The 25321-nt window shown below is 40.6% G+C and overlaps 2 protein-coding genes across 6 annotated transcripts; both read left to right on the top strand.

The window, feature by feature from the left end:
* Positions 1 to 2008: 2008 nt before the first annotated feature.
* LOC150050104 (cystatin-8-like) lies at positions 2009 to 9910 on the top strand. The gene is made up of 4 exons (XM_090352763.1): positions 2009 to 2163; positions 3004 to 3396; positions 5782 to 5895; positions 9739 to 9910. Exons 2-4 carry the CDS (start codon positions 3166 to 3168, stop codon positions 9820 to 9822), a joined length of 429 nt encoding a protein of 142 aa, XP_090208889.1. The 5' UTR covers positions 2009 to 2163; positions 3004 to 3165; the 3' UTR covers positions 9823 to 9910.
* An 8523-nt stretch (positions 9911 to 18433) lies between these two features.
* On the top strand, positions 18434 to 24599 carry LOC150050103 (cystatin-13-like). Of its 5 annotated transcripts, none has more exons than XM_090352759.1 (4): positions 18434 to 18999; positions 20608 to 20963; positions 23046 to 23159; positions 24381 to 24599. In XM_090352759.1, the coding sequence occupies exons 2-4, from the start codon at positions 20736 to 20738 to the stop codon at positions 24540 to 24542; spliced, it is 504 nt and encodes a 167-aa protein (XP_090208885.1). In that variant the 5' UTR covers positions 18434 to 18999; positions 20608 to 20735; the 3' UTR covers positions 24543 to 24599. The 5 variants fall into 5 exon arrangements, with proteins under 5 accessions (XP_090208885.1, XP_090208883.1, XP_090208884.1 ...); XM_090352757.1 differs by having other exon boundaries at positions 18434 to 19009; XM_090352758.1 differs by having other exon boundaries at positions 18434 to 19055.
* The last annotated feature ends 722 nt before the right edge of the window (positions 24600 to 25321 follow it).

Below are 25321 nucleotides of genomic sequence, written 5' to 3'. Positions count from 1 at the left end.
TTCACAACAGCTAAGATATAGAGTCTACTAAAATGTCCAAAAATAGATGAATGCAAAAGGGAAATATATAACATATATAGTGAAATACTATTTAGTTATAAAAATGAAATTATGCCACTGATGACAACATAGATGGACCCGAGGACATTATACTAAGTGAACTAAGACAGACACAAGCAGACAAATACAATTTGCTCTTACTTATAGGTACAATCTAATAGAAAATCTGACATAGTAGCAGTAGGATGTAGAAGAATGTAGTCATAGGAGGACTGTAGCACCAGGAGTTATATAGTGAGAAATGCAAGAGTACAAACATTTAGTTGTAAGATGAATGAACTCTGCAGACCTGAAGATTACAATAAATAATAATGTACTACTCAGGAAACTGAGATCTGGGAATTGCTATTCAAAGCCAGCACAGGCTGGCAAATACAAATGATTCTTATTTCCAATTAAACAACCAAATCCAGAAGCAAAGGTGTGGCTCAAGTGGTAGTACCAGTCATGCCATGTTTGGTTATTTTAGGCTCAGCACTCAAGTGACCAAAACCAATAAGCAAAAAGAAGATGTGAGGTAATAAATTTTCTAAGTAGTGGTCCTTTCATAGTTTATAGATATGTCAGAACATACCTTTTACATTTTTTATTTGTTGGACATATCTCTAAAACTATAAGAACAGAAAAACATAAGAATGTGGCAACTACCCCTTCTACCTACAAAAGGACACATAAGAATCACTAAAGGGGAGAAAAGAATAAAAAGCAGAGATGTTTGGAGATGCATTTTTTTCCTAAAATTAAAGGAAGAATTTATTTGAAAATCAGCTATGAATAAATTCACAAGAGGGAAGACCCATTGGACAAGTCTTGCTTTACATATTTAAAATGAAATATTAATTGCTCCAAGATTCCTCTAAGATTCTTAAAAGTTAATGAAAAAAGGAAAGGTAATAATTAGAAAATAATAAGTAGGATAAGTGACAACAGAAATGCTGAGTAAACTTTGGATATAATTATCATATATGATATCATATCATAATGTCAACAATGTGAATCAAATCAATATAGCATCATTACTTTTCTACCTGAGTTGGAATATCTGGACTGAAACAAAATAGTAGACATCAAAGATTGTCATTTAACAGTTCTCACTTCAAAACCATGACCAGGAAACAGGTAGCTTCCACATCGCCTTGCAGCTGGTTAGATATGCAGAATCTCAGGCTTCACCCAGACCCATCCAATCACACCTGTGCTTGTGCAAGACTCACAGAGGCTTCTTGGACACATTAATTCAAAAGGCACAGGTGTACCGAACTGATTCTTAGACTCCATTGTACATTGGAATCCTTGGGGAAATTAAAGTCTTGGGTTTTCTGAACTCTTTGAGAGATTCTGCTTTTTATTGATGAAGTCTCAAGTGCTAAAATTAGGAAGTTGTGGCTACATCAATAATTAATCAGTGACTATCAATAAATACTATGAGTTTCTATAAAGGTTCTGCAACAATTCTTCATCTAATCTTTTGTGCAATCCCTCAAATATATCAAAAAGTATTCATACTGATAACCACAGCTGAAAACATCCACGAAATAACAGCCAGTAGACAAAAAGCTTAAATACAGTGTGATGATGCATTTTATATGCTTACATTTATTTGTATTTACTGCACATTTCCACTCCTCATCTTTGCAGGCTGCAGCAAATGTCCAGCTCTTGTCTCTCCAGAAACTTGCTGCATGCTGAGTTTGGATTTTCACAGAGAACAGGAACTATGAGAGCTTGAGAGGTATATGTCCACGTTCTCTATCTATGGCCCAGTTCCTGAACAGTAGGAGAGACACTGTTGTCTTAAACAAGTGGAGTACAGAGAACAGACATTCGTGAGGCTGAGTAGCGGTGCTTGCTAACTGTTTAGACCCAAAGATCCGAGGTCAAGAGATGAGAGGTAACTCCCAAGGCAAGGTCATAGGTGCTTGATTACATCACAAAGTGTGGCCTCCTTACAGTTCCTGGGCCCAGGGGATGAAGATGGACCAGAGATCAGGATACATAGAATCTCCTGACCAGGTCATAAATGTGAACTGAGAGACCTGGGATCCAGGACAGCTAGCTAGAGCCCAGTTCCACAAAGAAGAAGGGACCAAGCAGGAGGAACAGGTTTGAAAATCACAGTGGATTTGGGGCCAAGAACCTTGGGACAGAACAATTTTCATAGTCCCATATTACAGCATTGAGCTTTAGAAACCAGAGTGGAGTGAGTGGTGGCAGACAGAGGGCCAGGTGAGGACATACCAGTGTCTACAGAGGGAGTTGCTTCTAGAAATACAAGCTATACTTGGGATAAAAGGAATGGAAAACTGGTGGAAGAGACTAACTAGGGTGTTACGATGAGGAGAGGGGTTGTTGTAAAGGGTAACCCTGACTGCTTGATCTTGAATCCACATAGGTTGATTGTGTGAGTGATACCACACAATTGATTTAGAATCAAACTAGAATCATTTTTGGTCAAGATTTAACCAAAAGAGACTAAATAATTTCATAAAGTTGGGAGGTTGGGAGAGAGGGGACCTTATGCACATGATCCTAATGATAAAAACTTCATGAAAGACAGCCATGGATTTTAACTGTTTTTAAAACGTGTAATCATCCTTAAGTAGCCACACAAAGGGGTTTGGATTCAACATTTTAGTTTCTGGGTACAATGCATCTTGATAAATATCACTCCTTTTATTCATTGTTCCTCCCCAACCCTCCTGACTGCCTATCACACCGCAGCATTCCCCAAAGCTACCAGTCTTACAAGGAAAGACTTCTGCAAAGACACCCACTCCGTCTAATTATCTTGGGCAAATGCCACCTTTACTATCAATCCATGTAACCAAAGTTTTGTTTCAAAATGTCCCATGCGATCTTCATCTCGCCTTTAAAACCACCCTCTCCTCTTATTCTCTTCGAATGTCCTTATGGCTTACTGTGGCATGTGTATTCCCATCACAGGCCTCTGATGTTACCATCTAAGTGCAGTCCATCTTTTAGAGAACCTCTGTGTTCAATCGCAGCAGCAACAGCAGCGACAGCAGTCATCCCTTTCCGAGAATCAGCCCTGAGAAGACAGGAGAATCCCATTTTGTGTTTCTTGACTCCCGAGATTCTGGGACCATGACCAGATCCTGGTGGTTCTTCCTGTTCCTCCTCACCCTTCTTGTGGCCGTGGGAGACAGCAGAGATGCAGACAATAATGAGATGAAGGTGTTGAGGTCATTCAAACCTGTCAACGTTTCAAATGCCAATGTGAAGCAGTGTGTATGGTTTGCCATGCAAGAGTACAACAAAGAGAGTGAGGACAAGCACATCTTCCTGGTGGTCAAGATATCCCATGCCCAGATGCAGGTAAAGAGATTCTCTCTGAATGGGACATTTGCATGTGATTGCACAGGTGGAGCTCAGAATGAATGGGCATGTGAGAATGAATGGGCTGCCATGCTTTAATATTAAATATATGGTGCTTAAGTGCATATACGACAGTGGCAAACACCTACTTTGGACTGTTGTTCTAAGTAGTCTGCATAAATCATTTTATGGTCATGAGTTGCTCAACTCAAGTATTGTTGATATGAATTCTGTTGGACATGAGTGCTTCTTGGAGTTTTCAATATGATAGTAGTCACTACTCTATTTAGTCAAAGGCCCTTAAGATTGGATTGACGTTGACTGCAGTGATCTCAGCTGGGTGATGTGACTGGTAATTACATCCTGAAAGTTGGAGGAGGATGGAGTTAAAGAGGTATTTGATGGATAGGTCACTGTTGGGAGAACTCACATCCCCTATGCCTTGGGAGAGTATTTCACCAGTATTGCACTTCCAAGATATGGTATTGGCAATATAAAATCCTTCATTGACTGGGCACAGTACGCAATCCATCTTTGAATGTGACTTCATGAGGAAAAGGGATTGATGTTGGCCTTATAATGTCCCCAGCCTCTTTCACAGTTCACTTCCTTTGGTATTCAAGTAGTATGTGCATTCAGGAAGTTTCTCATAAGCCACTTTTGTACTAGCTGCCATAGCTAGGGCGGTGAGAATGATAAGGATCATAGTCCTTAGTACATAGTCAGAAGTTAGGTTGAAGGAGAAACCCCTAAACCAAGAAGTGGAGCTATGTCATCTGTTCTAGTGGCATTGTATATGGGACTGCTGAGTGTCAGGGTGAAGCTTTCTTAGATAATGTTGTTTGACTAGAGAAGTAGTGTGCAAATTTCCTACTATACAGGCTATACTATTCCTATGAAAATGAGGCCTTTGGGTGAGACTTAAGTCTCAGTAGGGATTAAAGACTTTCAATGGGATCGTGGTACATAATCATTATTAAGAAGCACCACTTTAAGACCTTAAGGCAGAGCAGGAGTAACATATGAAGTGATGAGAAACATTTCATTTTGGTTTTCCCCAGAAACAGATCCCAATGGTAGAATTCACAGGCAAGTAGTTTACTTGGGAGACCAATTCAGGAAGGGATCAGAAAGGCAGAGGACAAAGGAGACAGGGTTAGGAGAAGGGGCCAGTGTCAGGTAAGTAAATGAGAAGGTGACTACCCTGGCAAGCTGGGGACTGCAGAGAATGCATTGGAGAATGCAGAGATGAACGAAAACTACCTAGGTCAGGCACCAGTGGTTCTAGGTTCTCAGGAGGCTGAGACCAGATGATCACAGATTGAAGCCAGCCTGAGCAGGAAAGTCCATGAGATTCTTATTACCCAAAAAGCTGGAAGAGGAGCTATGCATCAAAAACTAGTTTTGAGCAAAAGAGCTCAGGGACAGCACACAGGCCCTGAGTGCAAGCTCAGGACCAGCACCAACCAAACAAAACAAGACAAAGACTTACCTAGGAGTTAGGCTACATTACAGCTGAGGAAGCTGAGTTGTTTATTGACCTACTCCCGTCTGCATTGGGAGAAGTTCTGGGAGCCCTTAGGTTCTATTGGAGGTGGAGAGCCCCAGGAGCTGGTATGTATTCAAAAATATTAGGGGGAAAGAGGTAGGACTCACAGCATCAGCTACAGTAGGGAGATGAGGTTTGGAGAGTACAAGGATAGCTGTCTGCAGATGTGAGCAGAGACCACACTACCTTGGACCTTGTAGAACATGGTGAAGATTTTTAGTTTATTTTTAAGAACACTAAAAACTCCGAAAAAAGGCTAGAGAGTCCTTGGGAATTCTGTGAGACCAGTGAGTTTGTTTGCTGTCACAGGGCAGGGGGTAAATCCTGGAATTTGGATTCAAACTGAAATTAGGTTTTACATTCAAGAGGCCCTTGTGTGTGTCTCTCAGTGTGCAAATATCTCCAGGAAGTGGGTCACGTTTATTATCTTTCTTGTTAAGCCTGGGAGAAGAGGACAGAGAGGCAGAATGAGAGGGATTTTTGTGTTTGTTAAAACTTGCAAAAATTAAATGAAACATTGCGTGCGTGTGTGTGTGTGTGTGTGTGTGTGTGTGTGTGTGTGTGTGTGTGTGTGTGGTGTGTCCATACTAGGGCTTGAACTCAAAGCCTGAGTATTATCCCTTAGCGATTTTACTCAAAGCCAATGACCTTCCACTTGAGCCACAACTCCATTTCTGGCTTTTTACTGGCTAATTGGAGATGTGTCTTACAGACTTTTCCTGCTTCAAACTGTGATCCTTAGATCTCAGCCTCCTGAGTAAGACTATAGGTATAAATCAACAGCACCCAGCCAAATAAAACCTTTTGAATAAATTTGCACCATTGTTAATCCACAGATCACAGATCGCTTGGAATATCTAATTGATGTTAGAATTTCTCGCAGCAATTGCAGAAAACCCTTGAACAATAATGAAATCTGTGCCATTGACACAAACCCCAGTCGGGAAAAGGTAAGTGGCAGACAAACCATCTGCAACAGTCCTGGTGGCTTCCCAGCCTCATGTGGGTTGATGAAGGTTTCTGGGTGAACTGAAAAACCTGAGGATGCCCACATTCCTTTAGAGGTCTAGATGGCTCCCAAGCCTCAGCCCCAGAATGTCAACACTGTGGCTTGTAGAGGAGATAGGGCCTTGGTTTGGCCTTTTCCTGACTCTCCTCCAGGGGAAAGGTGCTGTCAACCCCACAGTCATCTCAAGGTTCTGGACTTTTGATGCAAGATGACTTGTTGACATATGACCTCAGAAAGTCTATCCTTTTGGACTCAGACTAAAAACCCATCTGTTGTGGAGTCACAACGCTCAAGTCTGTGTAAGCGAAAAGAAAATCCATTTATTTACTCCTCTGCTCATACAAATTTAGCACCAGTTCCAAGTCAAAGCAGCTATTGGCAATTAGACTGTGTCTGAACCAGATGATGTCCCTCTCTTTGCCCAGAGCTCATCTCAGAGTTAGATAACTTTACATGTAAGGAAATTAGGTTATCTGACTCCCATCTATCATTGGCTGATTGCTACTCCAAGAGCCCTTGGCTTGTACTCTCTTTGGCTTAGTTCATTCTTGCTGAACTCAGGTTACTATGCATGCCAGGAAATAGCAAGTCAAAGGCTTATTTGGTCTAGATACCTTTAGCCTTAAACCTGTGTCCTACTTTATTGGCAGTACAATAGTGAACTGATGGCCTTGAGCTTGCTAGATAAATGCTCTAGATAAGAGCTCTATCATTTGAGCCATACACCCAATCTTTTTTACTTTTGAATCTTTTATTTTTGCCAGTCCCAGGGCTTGAACTCAGGGCCTGAGCACTATCTTTGGGCTTTCTCAAGACTAGACTTGAGCCACAGCACCACTTCTGGCTTTTTCTATGTATGTGGTACCAAGGAATCCAATCTGGGTCTTCGTGCATGCTAGACAAGCACACTTACCAGTAGGACAAACTTCTGGTTCAGTCTTTTTTTTTTATTAATATAGAGTCTCACTTTTGCCTGAGGCCAGCCTAGGACCACTATTCTCCTCCTATAATTAAAGCTACAATTAAAAGCAAGAGATACTTTGTCTGTCCCTAAGTCTATACATCTTGACCTTGGCTAAAGTCCAGACTGTTCATTCAGGCTGATCCTGAAATTAAGGAAGTAAATCCCTAATTGGGCAAGTTTGCCTAACATGTATTCTGGATAATCTTAATGTCTTTTATTAGTATCATTAAAGTAATAGATTCACTAGCATAAAGCCAGTTTTTAACATTTAGTATTTGGTTGACTTTGGCTGTTCCTGTGGTACAGGCGGTTTATGACTATTTGTTAGTGGTTAGTTCTCATTCATATCACCCACACAGGTTTGTGAAAGTTGGGACAAGTATATAGCAACTACCATAGGAACCACAGGAGTTTGCCTGGTGAATCTTTAGCTTTAATCTTTTCTGGATAAAGATACCAAATACATGAACATGGTATGAAATATTATTTCCTGGTTACTTTGGCCCAGGCAGCTTTGTTGGACTTTGTTTTGAGATGCGTGTGTGTATGTGCGTTGTGTGTGTGTGTGTGTGTGTGTGTGTGTGTGTGTGTGTGTGTGTTTCCATCTCCTTCATGACAAATTTCCAAATGACTCTAAGTGCTCTACCACTTGAGCCACAGCACCACTTCCAATATTCTGGTGGTTAATTGAAGAGTCTCACGGACTTTGGTGTCTGGGCTGACTTTGAACCACAGTCCTCAGATCTTAGCCACCTGAGTAGTTAGGATTACAGGCGTGAGCCACCAGCAGATGAAAGGGGTCTGCTTCTTAAAAGGTGAAAAAGTGGCCTCCTTATTTTATTAGATAAGTTGAGATTATACTTCGTTTTCTATTACATTTAGGTCCAGAATTTTGATAGTCTGATGCAATAAGATGGCTTCTTTCCGTCTCTCACCTTCCACACAGTCTGAATTCATCGAGAGACTGAAAGGAGTTTGCCTTAAAAAATACTGATTTGGCCCTCCATTTTCTACCCCTTTTCCCTTGCTCCACATCTGTTGAAGTTCTAGGCCTCTGTGATTCACTGCTGTCTTTCACATGGCCAGGGGCAGGTGTAGTTTTAATAATAGCAGTTGTCATAAGAGTTGGATGCCATCAAGGAAGAATATTGTTGGGGAAAAAAAATATCGGAGAAGCCTTGTGCATCATCCCATAACTATTCAGCTTACCGATGAGAAATTTAATGTTTTAAATTTGGTACCAGACTAGAAGAAACCATATACATTCATGTATATGTATAATGAATATATATATGTGTGTGTATGCATACCTGTTATATACATATATACACAGTATGAAATGGCATATGTTTATTCTGTTTTAACTTTTTATTAAACTATAATCATTTCTCTTTAAAAAAAACTCCAGTTCCTGACACAATTTCACCTTTCTAAAGAACTATACTCTTTGTGTTCTCAATAGAATCTATTATACTTCAGTAATTAATTTATAATCACTTGGAAACCACACAGTGTGTTTACTTCTAGATTCATAGGCACATTCTAGCTACCACAAGGCAGAGGGGTAGAAGCATGAACATGGGAAAGGAATAGAATGTAGGCAAGCATACATTGTATACGTATTAAGAAAAATAAGGAAAAGGAATGAAGATATTGAAGGGATGACAGATATCAAGATTAACTATACATGTAAGTTCTTTTGGAAAATGGCAACACAGTCAATACATAATCTAAATATTAAGAAAAGCAAAGGAAGGGATGGGCTGGGATGGATGGGTGAGAACATTAAAAGGGGTAACATTGACCAAGAGCCCCTATATTCATAAACTGTTCTGTTGAATGGCAACTCTTTTGTATAACTACTTAAAGAAGAAATTTTAAAAATATTGATTTGGGGGGCCAGGAGTTTGACCTAGTGCTTGCCTAGCATGCATGAAGACCCAGGCTCGATTCCTCAGCACCACATACATAGAAAAAAGCCAGAAGTGATGCTGTGGCTCAAGTGGTAGAGCTCTAGCTTTGAGAAAGCACAAGGACAGTGCACAGGCCCTGAGTTCAAGGCCCAGGACTGGAAAAAATATTGATTGGATATTTTATATTGTATATGTCTGAAAAACAGTAAGCAGCAGGGACCAAATCTTCTTCTTTTTGACTCTTTTGCCTCTTAGTTCCTAGAAGTGGCTCAATGATATCCACTCTGTCAGACATACAGTTGTCAGTGTGTCTGTCTATCTGTCTGTCTGTCTGTCTGTCTGTCTGTCTGTCTGTCTGTCTATCTATCTATCTCTATATCTATCTATCTATCTATCTATCTATCTATCTATCTATCTATCTATCTATCTATCTGTCATCCATCCTATTTAGTCATTTCAATAGGATTTTTAAAGGGATAGAACTCTTTGGTACAAAAGATATGTTAGGCTCTAGAATCTTCTAAGTCATCTTATCCTGACTGGTTAGTACAAAAGAATATACTTAATCATTAAGACAGCATACGATAGTCTGTGTTTAATAGAGAATCTTTTATTTACGCTGAAGGCACTATTAAGAAGACTTAAGCCAAGTTTATGTGTGACTTACCATCAGAATGGTAGGAGTGCTAGCATTTGTTGTTTACCTGTGGCCAATATGGAGAAGAGAGCCCTTGGTAAAATTGCTGGCCACTGGTAATTCTCAGCCTCCAGCTCTTCAGACCCTTGGGGGCAGTCCTTCATGGGTGAGGTCCCATCCACCCCTGAGCAGACACCTAGCCACAGGATATTGTTATTTCTTTCTGTTGCATCATACTACTGATTTTCATTGTTGCTGTCTTTTTTTCAGAGTGTACATTGCAGCTTTTTGGTAGCAACACTTCCCTGGAATGGAGAATTCAATGTGTTGAGGAAACACTGTTTTGACATCTAATTGTGACCTGGAGACCCATCCACCACTGTTCAACTATTCTCTGTGATAAAAAGCATCTTCTGGCATAAAAGTGTCACCAATGTGTTTACCTCATGTGTGTCTTTTTTCCCACTGCTCAATTGTTTTAATAACATAGTATGTGAGGATGAAAAATAGGGTCTCCCTTGGCAATAAGAATAGTCACTGACCTTTAAACAGTGCAAGGACCCACCCCCAGGGTTAAGTTGGTAACTAAAAATAAAGAATAGGGTAAGGGATGTTTCCATTTTCCCATGGCAGAGGGAAGGGGGAATTTCTTTCGTTTGGATAATAATCCCTTGCACAGGCCTGACTGCAATGGGTGCTAACAGATTTCCTCCCCATGCTTCCTTGGCCCTGAAGTTTCTTGCTATCTGAGAGCTCTGATTGGACCTCCCCTGGGCCAGAGGATTGCAGTGACTTGGGAGGAACTTGTATTTCTTCTTCTGTTCATGGGAACAATGGTTAAAGAGCAATAAGGTGGGCCAGGAGTTTGGCCTAGTGCTCTCCTAGCATGCATAAAGACCCACGTTCAGTTCCTCGGTACCACATACATAGAAAAATGCCGGAAATGGTGCTGTGGCTCAAATAGTAGAGCTCTAGCCTTGAGAAAGCCCAAAGACAGTGCTCAGGCCCTGAATTCAAGCCCCAGAACTGGCAAAAAAAAAGGAGGGGAAAGCAAGATGGTGAAAGTAATGACATCAGGAGGGCGAACTGAATTACCACGGTGTTCATCTGTGTGTGTATGTGTGTGTAAGCACACACGCGCATGCTTACATGAGAGAATGACTAAATGAATGACTGAGAAGGTGGAAAGTGAGGAAAAATATGCAAACAGAGACAATAGCAAGAAATAAATTATTTTTCAAAGCGACTTATCATAGGTGTGTCTAATGAGGATTTATTTAATGACTAGAGAGATTCAGTTCTGTAAGAACTCAGTTCTGGAGCTAGGTTGTATAATGTGAGTAAAATTGATGTATCTGAGTTTTCCATTTAAAATGGTTAAGATAAATTCATGCAATATGTATTTTACCACAATTTATAAAACAATCTTTTACTTTTTGTTGTTGTGGTGGTGGTGGTGGTCACAGGGCTTGAACTCTGGGCCTGGGCAATGTCCCTGAGGTCTTTTTTTTGTTCGATCTATCACTCTCCCACTTAAAGCCACAGTGTCACTTCTGGTTTTCTGGTGGTTAATTGGAGACAAGAGTCTCGTGAAGCTTCCTTTTTGGGCTGACTTTGAACCATGATCCTCAGATCTCAGCCTCTTGAGTATCTAAGATTACAGGTGTGAACCACCAGTGTCTGGCTTTTCTGGCTTATTTTTTAAATTTATTTTACTTTTTTTTTCTTTTGGTCAGTCATGGGCCTCAGAGCACTCTGGGCCTCGGCACTGTCCCTGAGCTCTTTAGCTCAAGACCAGTGCTCTCCATTTTATGCCACAGTGTCACTTCTGTTTTTCTGATGATTAATTGGAAGCAAAAGTCTCATGGACTTTCCTGCCCAGGCTGGCTTAGAACCGTGATCCTCAGATATCCTCAAATATCCTCAGATATCCTCAGATATATTCTCAGATATACTCAGCCTCCTGAGTAGCTTCCTAAGCCACTGGCACCAGGCTCTATTTTTACTTTTTTTGGTGTTGGGGCTCCATGTTGGGCTCTGTCCTTTAAACATAGTGTTGGGATAATTGAGTGGGCCAAATGTATTTCCAGTGTACACACATGAGCCAGATTTTACTTTCTGACTTGTTAGACAATGAAGAGTTTCCTATGTCCGAGGAAAAGGATAGGCTACAAAATGGAAAGGCATAGGGCCTTGCCCACATAACAACCCATACTTGGGTTAAGCACCAGGACTTTCTGCTGCTGAGTGGCTGGGTGGAGTTAGAAGCAATACATGGGCCTGCATAAGCCCCTGAGGGAGTGACTTTCCCTTTCTACATACATGGTACATTTGTACACATCAGATACATTGGTCGTGTCTAGATAAGAGCTATGGTTACTAGGACTTGGGGACCTAGGGCTGCCCCTGTGGAAGTGACCCCAAGGACAAGGTATGGCCCTCCAGTTACCGTCTCAGCATCTCTGATGGAAGTTGGACAGGTCCTGCTATAATAGAGCTAAATTTAGGGACAACCCACAGCTCAGTGGCAGGAGCTATTCTATCTCTGGCCTCCTGCTATGTTCTATGTACCTTACTTTTCTGTGACTGCAATGAAAGAAATCACTAACCTGACATTTGGAAAATGCCTAAGGGGAATAAGTGTGTGTATGTGTGTGTTTTATGATCCTAGAACTCTGGGCCTGAGAGCTATCCCTAGGCTCTTTTTTGCTCAAGGCCAGTGCCCTCTCTCTTGAGCCACAGTGCCACATCCCACTTTTGTTGTGATTAATTGAAGATGAGAGTCCCATAAAGTTTCCTGCCCATGCTGGCTTTCAATTGTGATCCTTGGATTTCAGCCTCCTGAGTAGCTAGGATTATAAACAGAAACCTGGTGGAATGGATAAAAGAGGCAACTTGCCACAGGACATGCACAGAAGAGCTCTAGCCAGGGTTGTTACTCTTGGCGATAGGACTGGCTTGAGCCATAAAAGGCAAAGGATTTGAAGAGTGGAGGGAGGCAGGTGTGACACCTTTGCAGGCAACAGTGTCCACTCACTACTGCAGAGTAGTCCTGGTTAACGATTGTCTTTCTCTACCTTGTTGGAGCACATGGCAAACAAGTGTCATACCTTGGCTGACACTGGGAATCAGGTTGGTGATCTGGCAGTCAGGTCCAAAGCAGAGATAAGTTCTGTGGGATCTATCTACGCCTTAGACCTTCCCAACCCCACCTGAAGACAGAAGATACAGCCACTGGACAATTTATAGATATGAGATTTTATCCCAGCCCTGTCATTTTCTGGTTTCAAGATCTTTCCTAACTCACTATCTAGTTGCATTCCTATATAGGAAAGAACCCCACCCCTGTGTACTTCTGAGATAGCAGCTGGGGTTCTGGGATTGGTGGTAGGTGGTATGAGCTGAGCTGCTTCAGTACCCTTTGCTTGGTTATGGCCACATGTATATTTGGAGACTTGCATTTGGAGTCATACCAGAGTACTGGGGATAGATAACTGAGTGGGGAGGAATAGAGTCTGGCTGGTGCTCACCTCCTCCCATTATTTCAGAGTAGACCCTGTCCATCCAAAGAGTTGAAACATATTACTCCTATGGCCATAGTTTTGTTTCTAAGCTGACACTGATTGTTCCAACTTTCAACTAGGCCAAGGACAAAGACTGCCAAGCTTTTGTCCAAAGAATAGAAGGCTCTCAGATGGGGAAGATGGGGAGGGATCGAGTTTGGCAGCTTCCCAGCCTCCATCTCAGCCCAGCCGAGCACACAGCCTTCCAGCCATGTTACCCTGAACGTGAATCTGGGGCCAGTGTCATGAAAGCACTCACTGGAGGTAACAATACTATTTTATTCTTCCTGGCTTTGTTCCCTATCTCACACTGACGTGTTTCCTCCGTTTTTTGGTAGTTAATTGGGATAAGAACCTCATGGACTTTTCTAAGACTTAGGTCTTAGCCTCCTGAATGACTAGGATTACAGATGTGAGGCATTTGCGCACGATTGTTATTTTCTTTATTTTTAAAAAATTTATTGTCAGAAAGATGTATAGAGGGGTTATAGTTACATTTTTAAGGTAGTGGATACATTACTTCTTGAGCTTGTTACCCCTTCACATGTTTTTCTATTCGTTTCCTTCCTCCAATCCTTCCCAAATTGTAAAGTTCATTTCCAACATATTGTCTTGTGGCTATCGCTGATATATTGGTTCACCTTTTGTCCTTTGTCTCATCTTTTTGTATTTCCCCTTTCTTTCCTTAATTCAAATAAACAAATGTATATAAAATCAGATACAGTAATAATAGGATAAGCCATAAGGGAAAAAAGAGAGAAAAGAAATAACTTCTCATAGTACATTAAAAACAACAACCACAAAGACAAACTTCTTGTTTCCATATCCTAGCATCATCCTATATGGTCATATGCACATAGCTATTGAGCTACTGTGATCCTCTGCTAGAAAATTCCTAGGCTTATACTAATTGTTACAAATGAGGGAATTCATGGAGTCTATGTTCCTTTTGGTCTGGCTTATTTCACTTAATATGATTTTTTTCCAAGTCTTTCCATTTCTTTACAAATGATACAATGTCAATCTTTCTGATGGCAGCATATAATTCCATTGTATATAAATATCACATTTTCTTGATCCATTCATCTACTGAGGGGCATCTGGGTTGATTCTGTATCTTTGTGATGATAAATAATGCTGCAATCGACATGGTTTAGGTTTAATATGGCCTTGCTTCTGGACATTGGGGTAAATGCCCAGGAGTTGTATTTCCGCGGCATCGGGGAGCTCTATATTTTGTCCTTTTTTTTTTTGCCAGTCTTGTGACTTGAACTCAGGGCCTGAGCACTATCCTTGGGCATTCTTAAGCCAGAGCTCTACCACTTGAGCCACAGTACCATTTTGGAATTTTTCTAGGTATGTGGTGTCCTAGGAATTAAACTGGGGTCTTTGTACATGCTGGGCAAGCACTCTACCACTAGGCCAAACTCCCGCCCCCTATGTTTAGTCTTTTGAGGAATTTTCATACTGCTTTCCAGAATGCTTGATCAAGTTTACATTCCCACCAACAGTGTAATAGCATTACCTTTGACCACATCCCCATCAGCATCTGTTGTTATTTGATTTCTTGATAATGGCCATTCTAACTGGGGTGAAGTGAAATCTATAAGTTGTTTTGATTTGCATGTCTTTTATGGCCAAAGATGTGGAGCATTTCTTCATGTGTCTATTGGCCATTCTTACTTCCTCTTCAGAGAAGTCTCTACGTCTTTGGGCCACCTTGTAATGGGTGGTTGTTTCTTTGAGGGTTTGTTTTTGGGAGATTTACTTTTTCTTGAGCTGTTGGTATATTTTAGATATGAGGCCCTTGTCTGTTGTATGGCTAGTGAAGATGTTCTCCCACTCGGTGGGCTTTCTGTTTTTCTTTCTAGCTATGTCCTTTGCCATACAGAAGCTCTACAGGTTAATGCAGTCCCAATTACAGATTAACCTTTTCAATAAAAGCAGTTTTTCTTTAGGAAGAGGCCCTCTAATTTGAACATAACTACCAGGGTGAATTTCTTATTTAACCCTTCCCCTCAAGTAAAAGCCTGTGAATAGTTCAGAACTCCCATATTTGCTTTCCTTTAAGCTTAACAAAATACTGTCTTTGTTTTTTGACATATCCAGATTTTTTAATAAGTTTCTCACAACCTATTTATAACAACTATGTATGGATCTCTTCCACTTCAGGAAATGCATATATTTTAATTTTATTTTATAAATATTACATATTTTATGTAAGTCTACTATTGATACACACTTGTGTTGTTTTTTTCTTGCTCCCTTACTCTTTCAATGATTAGTAATTTTGTTGTATCAATTTTTTTGTTTTTGTTATTTTAAAAGATTTTATTGCCAGGGTGATGTTATGAATTTATTTTTACCAACTTTGTACAGATAGACAAATATTTCTGTGGGATAAAGTCCTAGATGCTGAATATTGTGCTGATGAAAATGTAACTTTTATATATTTAACAGAGCTTGTTAAATCAATGGTTATGAAAATTATTGGATTCCCTCCCTTCTAAAGTACACAAAGGTGATTCATCAACTTGTCCTTGAGATTCATCAACTTGTCCACTGATTGCTAATATAGATTTTTGGTGTTCAAAAAGTTATGCAAATTTTCACCTGTATATTAGCAACATTCATAGTTCTTCCTTCCCCTCCCCTACCTCCTTCCCATTCTCTTTGTCTTTCTCTCTCTGTTTCTCTCTCTGATTCTCTCTGTCTCTCTCTGTCTCTCTGTCTCTGTCTGTCTCTGTCTCTGTCTGTCTGTCTGTCTGTCTGTCTCTCTCTCTCTCTCTCTCTCTCTCTCTCTCTCTCGCTCTGTCTCTCTCTCTCTCTCTCCCTCCCTCCCTCCCTCCCCATCTCTCCTCTTTTTTTCTCCCTTTATCGGTTGTAGGGCTTGAAGTCCGAGTCACTGTTCCTCGGCTCTTTCACTCAAGACTAGTCTTCTAGTCTCTACCACTTTGATCCACAGCACCACTTCTAGTTTTCTAGTGGTTAATTGGAGACAAGTATCTCACAGACTTTCCCTCTGGAGCTTGCTTCAAACTGTGATTCTCAGATCACATCATCTAAATCTCTCCCGGCCCCAGTCCTTGTCTCTGTCCATCTCTCTGTCTCTCCCTCCCTCCCTCCCTCTCCCCTCTTGCTTTCTGTCTGGGCTGGTAATAGTTCTTGAACTCAGAGCTTCACATTCTCACTAGGCTTTTTTGCTTAAGGTTAATACTATACCACTCGAAACACAGCTCCATTTCTGTTTTTTTTTCTTTTCTTTATATTGGTTAATTGGGTATAAAAATCTCATAAATTATTTTTGGCCTAGTCTTCCTTTGAACTTTGATTCTCAGATCTGTTTCCTGTATAGCTAGGAGAATGGGCATGAGCCATGCGCACCTGACTATCTCTTTTTTTCTTTTAGTTGTGTGGCCATTACTTTCCTCTAAGCTTTCTATTGGATTTCCCCGTGTTTAAGAAAGGACACATAGGAGCTCTTGGATATAATGGAAATTAAAATTTCCTGTGACACACTTGTCAACTTCTTATCATTTGTCTCACTTCCTAACCACTAAGATGGCTATAATAATATTAAAAATAGGTTATAGATCTTGGCAACGCTGTGTAGAAACTGGAGTTCTCATGCATTGCTGGTGAACATGTAAAATGGTAACAGCTACTGAGGGAAAACATCTTGTACCTCTTGTCATGTAGTTCAGCATTGAGTTATTCCATTTCTCTATGAGAAATAAAAATGTATCTACAAAAATCTTACATACCATAGCTAGACCATAGCAATCCTACTTACTATATAATCAAAAGTAGAAACAATGCCAAGGTCTGTCAATTGGTAGGTGAATAAATAATGTGCTATCAAATTTTATTATTTGGTGACCAGAAGAAATAAAGTAACAATTCAAGGTACAACATAGATAAAACCTTGAAAACACATAAATAAAATAAAGCCAGACACAGGTGATTATAATGATTCCTTTTACATGAAATGACCGGTATATGCACACCTCTAGGAAAAGAAAGTAGACTAGTGATTTCCTAGGGCTGAAAGTAGATGGGAAAATTGGTTAGTGATTACTTAGGACCATATGGTTTCTTTTAGTATAATAAAATGTTCTCTATCTGGCAAATATCATGTAACCCTTCTATTAATTACAATAAAATATATGAAAAAATGTTCTCACACTGTAATGAAACTCTGTGAATACATTAAAAGTCATTGAATCGCATACTCCAAGGGGAGAATCATGAGAAAGGTTAATTATATTTCAATAAAACAATTATAAAACTTTCCTACCCGTGAGTACTGACACTTTCTGACTATATTCCAGGAGATACTCCATCGAGAATCTCCTTACTGAGTTCTTCCTGAATTCTGATGAGTTCTACAATTGTGAGCAAAATGAAGCTTCCTACACAACAGTAGAAGGTGACACAGTCAGTTCCTGTGTTCCTAATGACCTCACAGTACCTAAAGTACACTTGGCGAGGTGTCCTTGTATTAGAGGGATGGGATATTGCAAAGAATAACCGAGGGGGCTCTCTTTTGTCCTCCATAACCAGAAGAGGCTCCGGGGCCTCTGCAAGACCCTTCCTGCTGATAACAGATATTTTCCTCCTTCAGATCTGGGGTTCAGCATTTGGCAAATAGTACCCCTGCTTTTCCTCTTATCAGTACCACCTTCTCCTGGGGGTCCTGTGAAGTGCGGGGTCACAATACCTGTTGTCTAGATCTGGAAAAGACTACCTCTCTCTAGAATTTCTGAGGCCCTCCCCATGGCCTTGAGCAGTCCCACATGTAGGCCTCTAGAAATCACATCATTATGGCTTTGAGCCTTCTCATGTGGCAGGCCTTGACTACCAGATGGTCATCTGGAAGACTTGCACATGAGCAGTGGACTGATTGAACCCTAGGGGTGTATATGGAACCAGCACCAGTCAGAGAGGCTAAAGGACACATGGAGAGCTCCTACAGGCTAGGTGGAGTCTCTGATTGGGTCTGGGAACTGCTGTGGCCCATGGTCTTGAGAGAAACATAGCTTTCTTCTAGAGGCACATTATTAACCCCTACATATAGATACCCCAGGCAAGGTCCTCTCTCGAGACTCCCTCCTATCTAGTAGGAGCTCTGCCTATCTTTGTCTTCGATATTTTTCCCTTCTGTGTCACAGATTCATTCTCTGGATCATAGTGACAATGGGGCCAATACAGATGTTGCAGTTTTGTAGTATCAAAAGGGAAATCGATGGGCACAGTGAGAAAGGACTCAATCCAGGCCATTTGTCTTCAAACAACTGATGTGTGATCAAGAAATGGATTTCTTTTGAGTATATTTTCTACTGTTTGTAAGCTAGGAACTTAAGAAAATTGTTTTTCTTTTTTGTTCCTAAGAAGGAATTTAATCCTTTGGTTGATCTTTTCCAATAATGTAAACTGTGCTTCCTTCTGTAGATATATGTGTGTCTGTGTGTATGTGCTGATGCAAAATGTGTAGTCAGTTTTATTGTTTCTATGAGCTTTGTGTTATGTACTTATTAGAAAGTGCTATGAAATCCTTGTTTCAAACATTTAAAAGTATAAGCATCAGGTCTGACCTCTTTTGGGATTTTTATCTTTAATATGACATGCTCTTTGTGTGCTGAGCTGTATTTTTTCTTGGAAGGATACATACTAAAGTGTAAAATTCTGGGCTCTTGGACATTCAAGTGTTGCCTCCTGAAGCTTGAGTGGTACTTGTGAGAAGTACCCTCAGTTGAGCAGCATAGGAGAGCTGACCTCATAAAGGGGCTGTAGGTGTGGCCACCTGACAAAGGAGTGGAGCCAGAGGGCAAAAGTGCCCTACAGCTCAGGCATCTCTAGATTTCCAGCCTTGAGCTGAACGTGAACGGAGTGTGCTGGTGACAGAGTCCGGTGGGGGACAGAGGCCAATCAATTCTAGGCCTCAAGACAACCAAGATACCACCTGTGGGTGAGGGCAGGTAACTTAAGGCCCAACAGCCAGGACTTTAAAAGATTGCTTCAGACGTAGGTCTATGGTATACTTTTGCATAGTAGCTTCCAAGTAGCTTCCCGAGAAGCAATTCAGAGGTCAGGCAGTGGAAAGACATACCAATCAGAGTTTGCTGATCAAATCTCTCTTTAACAGACCAGTATAAAACATGGAGCAGGAAATAGGGCAGTGAGTTGGATCAGGCTACCACACTAGTGGTATGGGCCAAGGGGCAGAGGTGGAGAGATCATGGTGCTTGGACCCCAGGTTACATGGGCGTCTACTGTATCTGCTCCTTACAGATAGTGAGATAACAGGGACCTCAGTGGAGATCCAGGAGGCAGAAGGTGCTTGTCAATGTAGTAATCCCTCTGATCCATAGAGGATGTGTGCCCAGACTTTATGTGGGTACCTGAATTTGGGGGAGTACTCAAGCTTATATATACTATGTTATTTTTTCCTATACACATACATGATGAAATTAAATTTAAATTTAAATTTAGACATGGGAAGAGAGCAACAATAGGTAATGAACAATTCTAACAATAGGATGTAATAAAATTATTTGTTTATAAATTGTTTCTGGAATTTTCCATTTAATAGTATTTATAGATTTACCAATTATATATTTAATATGTAATGATTGGATTATATATTTAATAATTGTATGTTGTATAATAATATATTAGTATTTTGGACTATTTTTTAAAATTTAATTTTATTGTCAGGGTAATGTACAAAGGGGTTACAGTTACAGGAAGGTAGTGAGTACATATCTTGTTGAACATTGTTGCCCCTCCCATGTTTCTCTTCCCCTTTCCCTCTCCCCACCCTATTACTAGTACACCCTAGTACTATTATGAGTAAATGACACCAGGGAAACCACTGATGGGGGGGCTGCTATGCATATAGACTAATTTATGGGACAGATTTACGTATACTAGGCCCAACTCTGCACCTAGATAACGTTTTTGCACAGCAGAATAATTCATTTGCATACCCAGGGCCAGGATGGTGTTACTAGAGTGTAATCTACTTAAGATCTCATGAATATTCTACATGTATGGATCACATTTATACTTAGTGCCTGAGGAGGTCAGGTGTCTCTTAGTTTTGCCTTCATGTTCTCTGTCCAACTTAGATATAATCTACATTCCCCTTAGGTTTCATAAATTATTCTTATATCTCTAATATATGTATGTACACACATGCATATATGTATTCAACAAAGTCTCCAATAAGTAGGTATGATGAGTGAAATTGTCAACCACTTAAGATTAACTCAATCTCTGGCCCCTCAAGTTCAAGGGTGGGGCTGAAATCTCTAACCCTCAAATTCCACAGGTTGGTTCTTCTAGCTACGGGTTCCATTCAGATATTTTCTAGGAGCCAATCAAAGCTTCTTCCTCAGTATGAAGCTAGATCTGGAGGAAAAGGGATAACAAATAAGATTCTCCTATTTCACCTTCTCATTGGGGAACTCTCAAGAGTTTTAGTTTTGTATGTCTGAAACTGAGCATAAAGATCAAATATTTATTATATTATCATAGAGTCACAATGATGGCAATAGCAGTTCCTTTCTTTCAGCCCACAGCAATAACAAAAAACGAGTGTGGGGAAGGAATCCTGAGCACCTGCAGAGCAGCAAAGGCTTCCTAGACTACATTTATTCCAGCATTGACCCAGCTTGGTGGGTGCCACATGGCTGAGAGGCTATGACCAGACTGTACCATGCCCTGCTGCTCCTGATGGTTATACTGGCCCTCATATCCAGGAAAGTCCAGGCCTGGGGCTCACCGAAGGTGATAAGACCATTCCAAGACATCCCTAAAAGCTATGTCTATGTGCAGCAAGCACTCTGGCATGCCATGAAAGAGTACAACAAGGCCAGCAGGGATGAGTACAACTTCAAAGTGATAACGATCCTGAAATCCCAGGAGCAGGTCAGTGGAGTATTTGATGCTGCATTTTCATTAGTACTTGGGTTTAAGCTCAAGGCCTTGTGCCTCACCAGGCAGATGCTTGGCCACATGGATCATCCCTTTGCTCTCTTTTCTATTTTTGCTAGGGGCTTGATTAGGGACTTTGATTTTCCTATGTATCCCACCTATGCACCATACTAATTGCCAAGCCTATTAAATGAGATGAGGGTCTCACTGGTTTGTGTTTTGGGATTGAGTCGGTTTTAAACTTTGACCCACTTCAGCTCTGTCTCCCAAGTAGTAGTAGCGAGGATAGTAGGTTTGAGCTGCCTTAATTGCCTGGGCCTTCTCCAGGCAGTATTTGTTCATTTGTGTGTGTGTGTGTGTGTGTGTGTGTGTGTGTGTGTGTGTGTGTGTGTGTGTGTGTCTGTGTCTGTGTCTGTGTGTGTCTGTGTTGGCCCTGGGGCTTGAACTTAGGGCTTGAGCACTCTCCCTGAGCATCTTTGCTCAAGGCTAGTACTTTACCATTGGAGCCATAGTTTCACTGCCACCTTTTTGGTAGTTAGAGATAAGAGCCTCACGGTCTTCGAATCACAATTCTCAGGTTTCAGTCTTTTGAGAAGCTGTGATTACAAGCATGAGCTACTGATGCCCATCTGGTATTTGTTCTTCTATTCCCAGTTCTCAGCTAGAGAAGTTGGCATACTAATTGCAAACTAGGCATGGCAACCATGGGTAAAAGATAGCACCAGCCAGAATGTGTTAACCTTAAAGGTTTTTGAATGAAAATTCATTCTAGTTCATTCTTTATTAATTCAGAAATGGAGATGAAACATAAAATAACCATTAAAATAACTTAAAATTGGTTATAGTCACATAAAATGTAGAGATTAAGCTGCGCAGAAAGTTGATGGGCCAACTTTGGGACAAATATGCCATTGTCCACATAAATAATGACAAGGGCTGGGAGTTTGGCCTAGTGGTAGAGTGCTTGCCTAGCATGCACAAAGACCTGGGTTTGATTCCTCAGAACCACATACAAAGAAAAAGCTGGAAGTGGTGCTATAGTTCAAGTGGTACAGCTCTAGCCTTGAAAAGCGCCAAGGACAGTGCTCAGGCCCTGAGTTCAAGGCCCATAACTGGCAAAAAATAATAATTAATAATAATGACAAGAATACATATCTGTGAAGTTGAATAGAAATCTAGAAGTAGATTGCTAAACTCAAGGGTATATAAATTTCTGCCTATCTTCCATCTCTGAATTTAAACCCTTCAGAAGGTAAAGCCAAGCCACCAGACTACAGGGAAGATATATCATGGGATAGAGAACTTGGGGAAAATTCGGAATTCTGCTTGCTATACTCATTTTGGTCAATGCCCAGGAAACTTTTCTAGAACTTCTAAATGTTTATTACGTGTTCATATTTATCTTTGATTCTTCTGGGACCAATTGTTAAGTTTGATTTGGTCATTCTCTTGCACATGTTCTCTTCTCCAAGTTTAATAAACTTCATTCTCTAGTAATTATCAAAGCCCATGTTCCCTCCTATATTGTGACTTTTTCCATGAAGAGCTCCATGGATAGAAAGACTGTCTGGGCTCATTGCAGCCAATTCACCCCATGAAGCTAGGCATTTGAAGGCTATATTATGTGGGATGAGATATAGACTGCTAAAACTGCCAACAATGGAAAGTTTTAGAGTGAATCAATATGGAAACTTTTATGGAAACATTGATTCTGAAACAGATCATATCCCTTCTATGTATTACACGTGCAGAAATGGTACAATGTTTCCTATTTCTCAAGCTCCAACACATAAGCAGCTCACGTCCCCCCTCTAAATAAAAAAAAATTCTTTGAAAATTGTTTTTCTTATTGTATCATGGGATTGGTTGCCAATACTTTAAGATTAAATTCATAATGAGAAAGACATAGAAACAGACAATCCTTTTAAATTATATCAAAACTTCTGGTGAAGAACCGTAAAAGTGAGGAAATATAAAATATAGCCTTGCCCTAAGAAATTAAAGGTATATTTATCTACCAGAGGAAAAATGGATGCTATGTTCTTTCATGATGTTTAATTAATCACTTATTGGCAGATCACAGATAGTTTGGAGTACTATCTTGAAGTCCACATAGCCAGAACGATGTGTAAGAAAATTTCAGGGGAAAATGAAGACTGCTTATTGCATCACGATCCTCAAATGCAAAAGGTGTGTACTAGACAATAGAAAACTGGTAAGACTGATTTATTTTTTAGCTACCTTTTTAAAACAAAATCACAGTGTAGATATCCTTTTAAACAAAATAATCTGTGTGGATATCTTCAAGACAAGGTCTATATGCTCTAAATTGACAGACCTTTATTCTCTTTCCTTTTTCAACTGTTGGTGTACTATGTATTTTGACGCATCCTTCCTTCCTTCCTTCCTTCCTTCCTTCCTTCCTTGCGTCCTTCCCCTCTTCTCTCTGTCTGTCTCTGTCTCTTTGTCTCTGTCTCTCCTCTCTCTCTCTCTCTCTCTCTCTCTCTCTCTCTCTCTCTCTCTCTCTCTCTCTCTCTCTCTCTCCCTCTCTCTCTCTCTCTCTGTCTCTGTCTCTGTGTCTCTCTCTGTCTCTCTCTCTCTGTCTCTCTCTCTCTTTCTTCTACTAGTCCTGGGGTTTAACTCAGGGTCTGGTTGCTGTTCCTGAGCTGTACCACTTGAGTCATAGCACCACTTCCAGCTTTTTCTGAATAATTTATTGGTGATGAGACTTTCCTGCCCAGGCTGGCTTTGAATTGATCCACAGTTCTCAGCCGACTAGCTAAGATTATAGGTGTGAGCCACTGGTGCCTGGCTCAATTTCATTTTTCAAAACTTTGTTTTCACTCTAACTGAATAACAGAAAGACGAGGGGAACAGTGTGCATCGTCTCTACCACAAGCCTGAAGTCATGCCTCTGTGAGAGGAATCTGGGACCCGATTGTTGTGTCTTCTCTTAGCAATCCAACTACAAGCTTTTATTTGCTTGGTCTTTGTCTACATTTTGACCCCTCTCTTCAAAGTATGCAGATCCCAGTACTATTTTTTTATTTGTTGCCTTCAGGGAGGGACCCACTGGGGACCTTGGTGTGGGCTCAGGGAAGTGATCAGTATGGCTGGAGATGGGAATTTTCCAGGAATAACTGGTTCCTGAGTTCAGATCTTGCTCTCCTGAAGATCACAACCAGTGAATTGATAAGGGGCCATCTTGCTGAGTGAGGGTGGCTCCTCTACTATAAGGTTCAAAGGCTGTGGACTGAGCCAGGCTCATTCTATCCACTGTGTGGCCTCCTGAGATAAATCCTGGGTCTTGAAAATGTCTTATTCCTCCACACCTTCCCCCTTTCCCTTTCACCCAGCTAATTATTGTTAATTTTTTATTTTTTAGAAGATTTTTTGCATTTTTATCGTTAGATCCAAGCCTTGGAAATTCGAACTCAGTCTGCTGAAGATGAAATGCAAAGATCTCTGATTATCTTCTTGCACATTCTGACCCATTCACTTCCATCTTCAAGAAGTAAAATACTTGCAAGATGTTTGAACAGCACAATGGGTCCATTTGCTTCATTGTTGTGACTTTTTTTTTTCGCTTTATGTAGTGTTACTTTAGAACATAGGGCTGTCTAATCTAAGTGGCTACTTCCTCTCCCAGCACAGACAATCTGCTGCCAATAAACAAATACTATACCTAAAACTTTCCAAGAATAAAAGATCTTCCACAGACAGCTCTTCCTTTAAAAGTATCCTCAATTGCTTCAAGCATGCTTAGAAGGTCTGACTGACTGAGGGTATCCTTCCATGGATCTCTGTAGAGATCTCCCTTCTCAAGACTCTTGGAAAAACACCACTCATCACTCAGAAATGTTGTTTTATTTCTTTGGTGGTGCTGAAGATGAAACCCACATCCTTCAACAATGTTAAGCAAAGGCTCTACCACTGAGCTACATGCCTAACTTAGGAATAGTGATTTTAACCTCAAAACTCAGTCAGGACTACAGATGAGACAATTGGAGATCGCTTTGGTTTTAAATTGAGGCAGAAAATGTCCAAGAATAAGGCAGCTTGGAGATAGGTTGTGTGTATGTATGTGCACAGACATGTGTTTGTGTGTTCATAGCTTTATGTATGTTTCATGGATTAGCTACCACACACACATATACCATCTATACACACACACATACACGCACACACACAGACAGACAGACAGACAGACAGACAGACACACACACACACACACACACACACACATACTACCTATGCATAAGGAATCTGGGTTTGGCTTGCCTGCGTGGTTTCAGAATTCATCTCTGACATTCACACAGACATTGGCTCTGCTATTATTATCTGAAAATATC

The sequence above is a fragment of the Megascapheus bottae genome, chromosome 18 (assembly GCF_031878675.1).
Source record: "Megascapheus bottae isolate mThoBot1 chromosome 18, mThoBot2.hap1, whole genome shotgun sequence".
Lineage (NCBI taxonomy): Eukaryota > Metazoa > Chordata > Mammalia > Rodentia > Geomyidae > Megascapheus > Megascapheus bottae.
The sequence above is the reverse complement of the archived record's forward strand: the minus strand, read 5'-3'. Positions and strand labels throughout refer to the sequence as shown.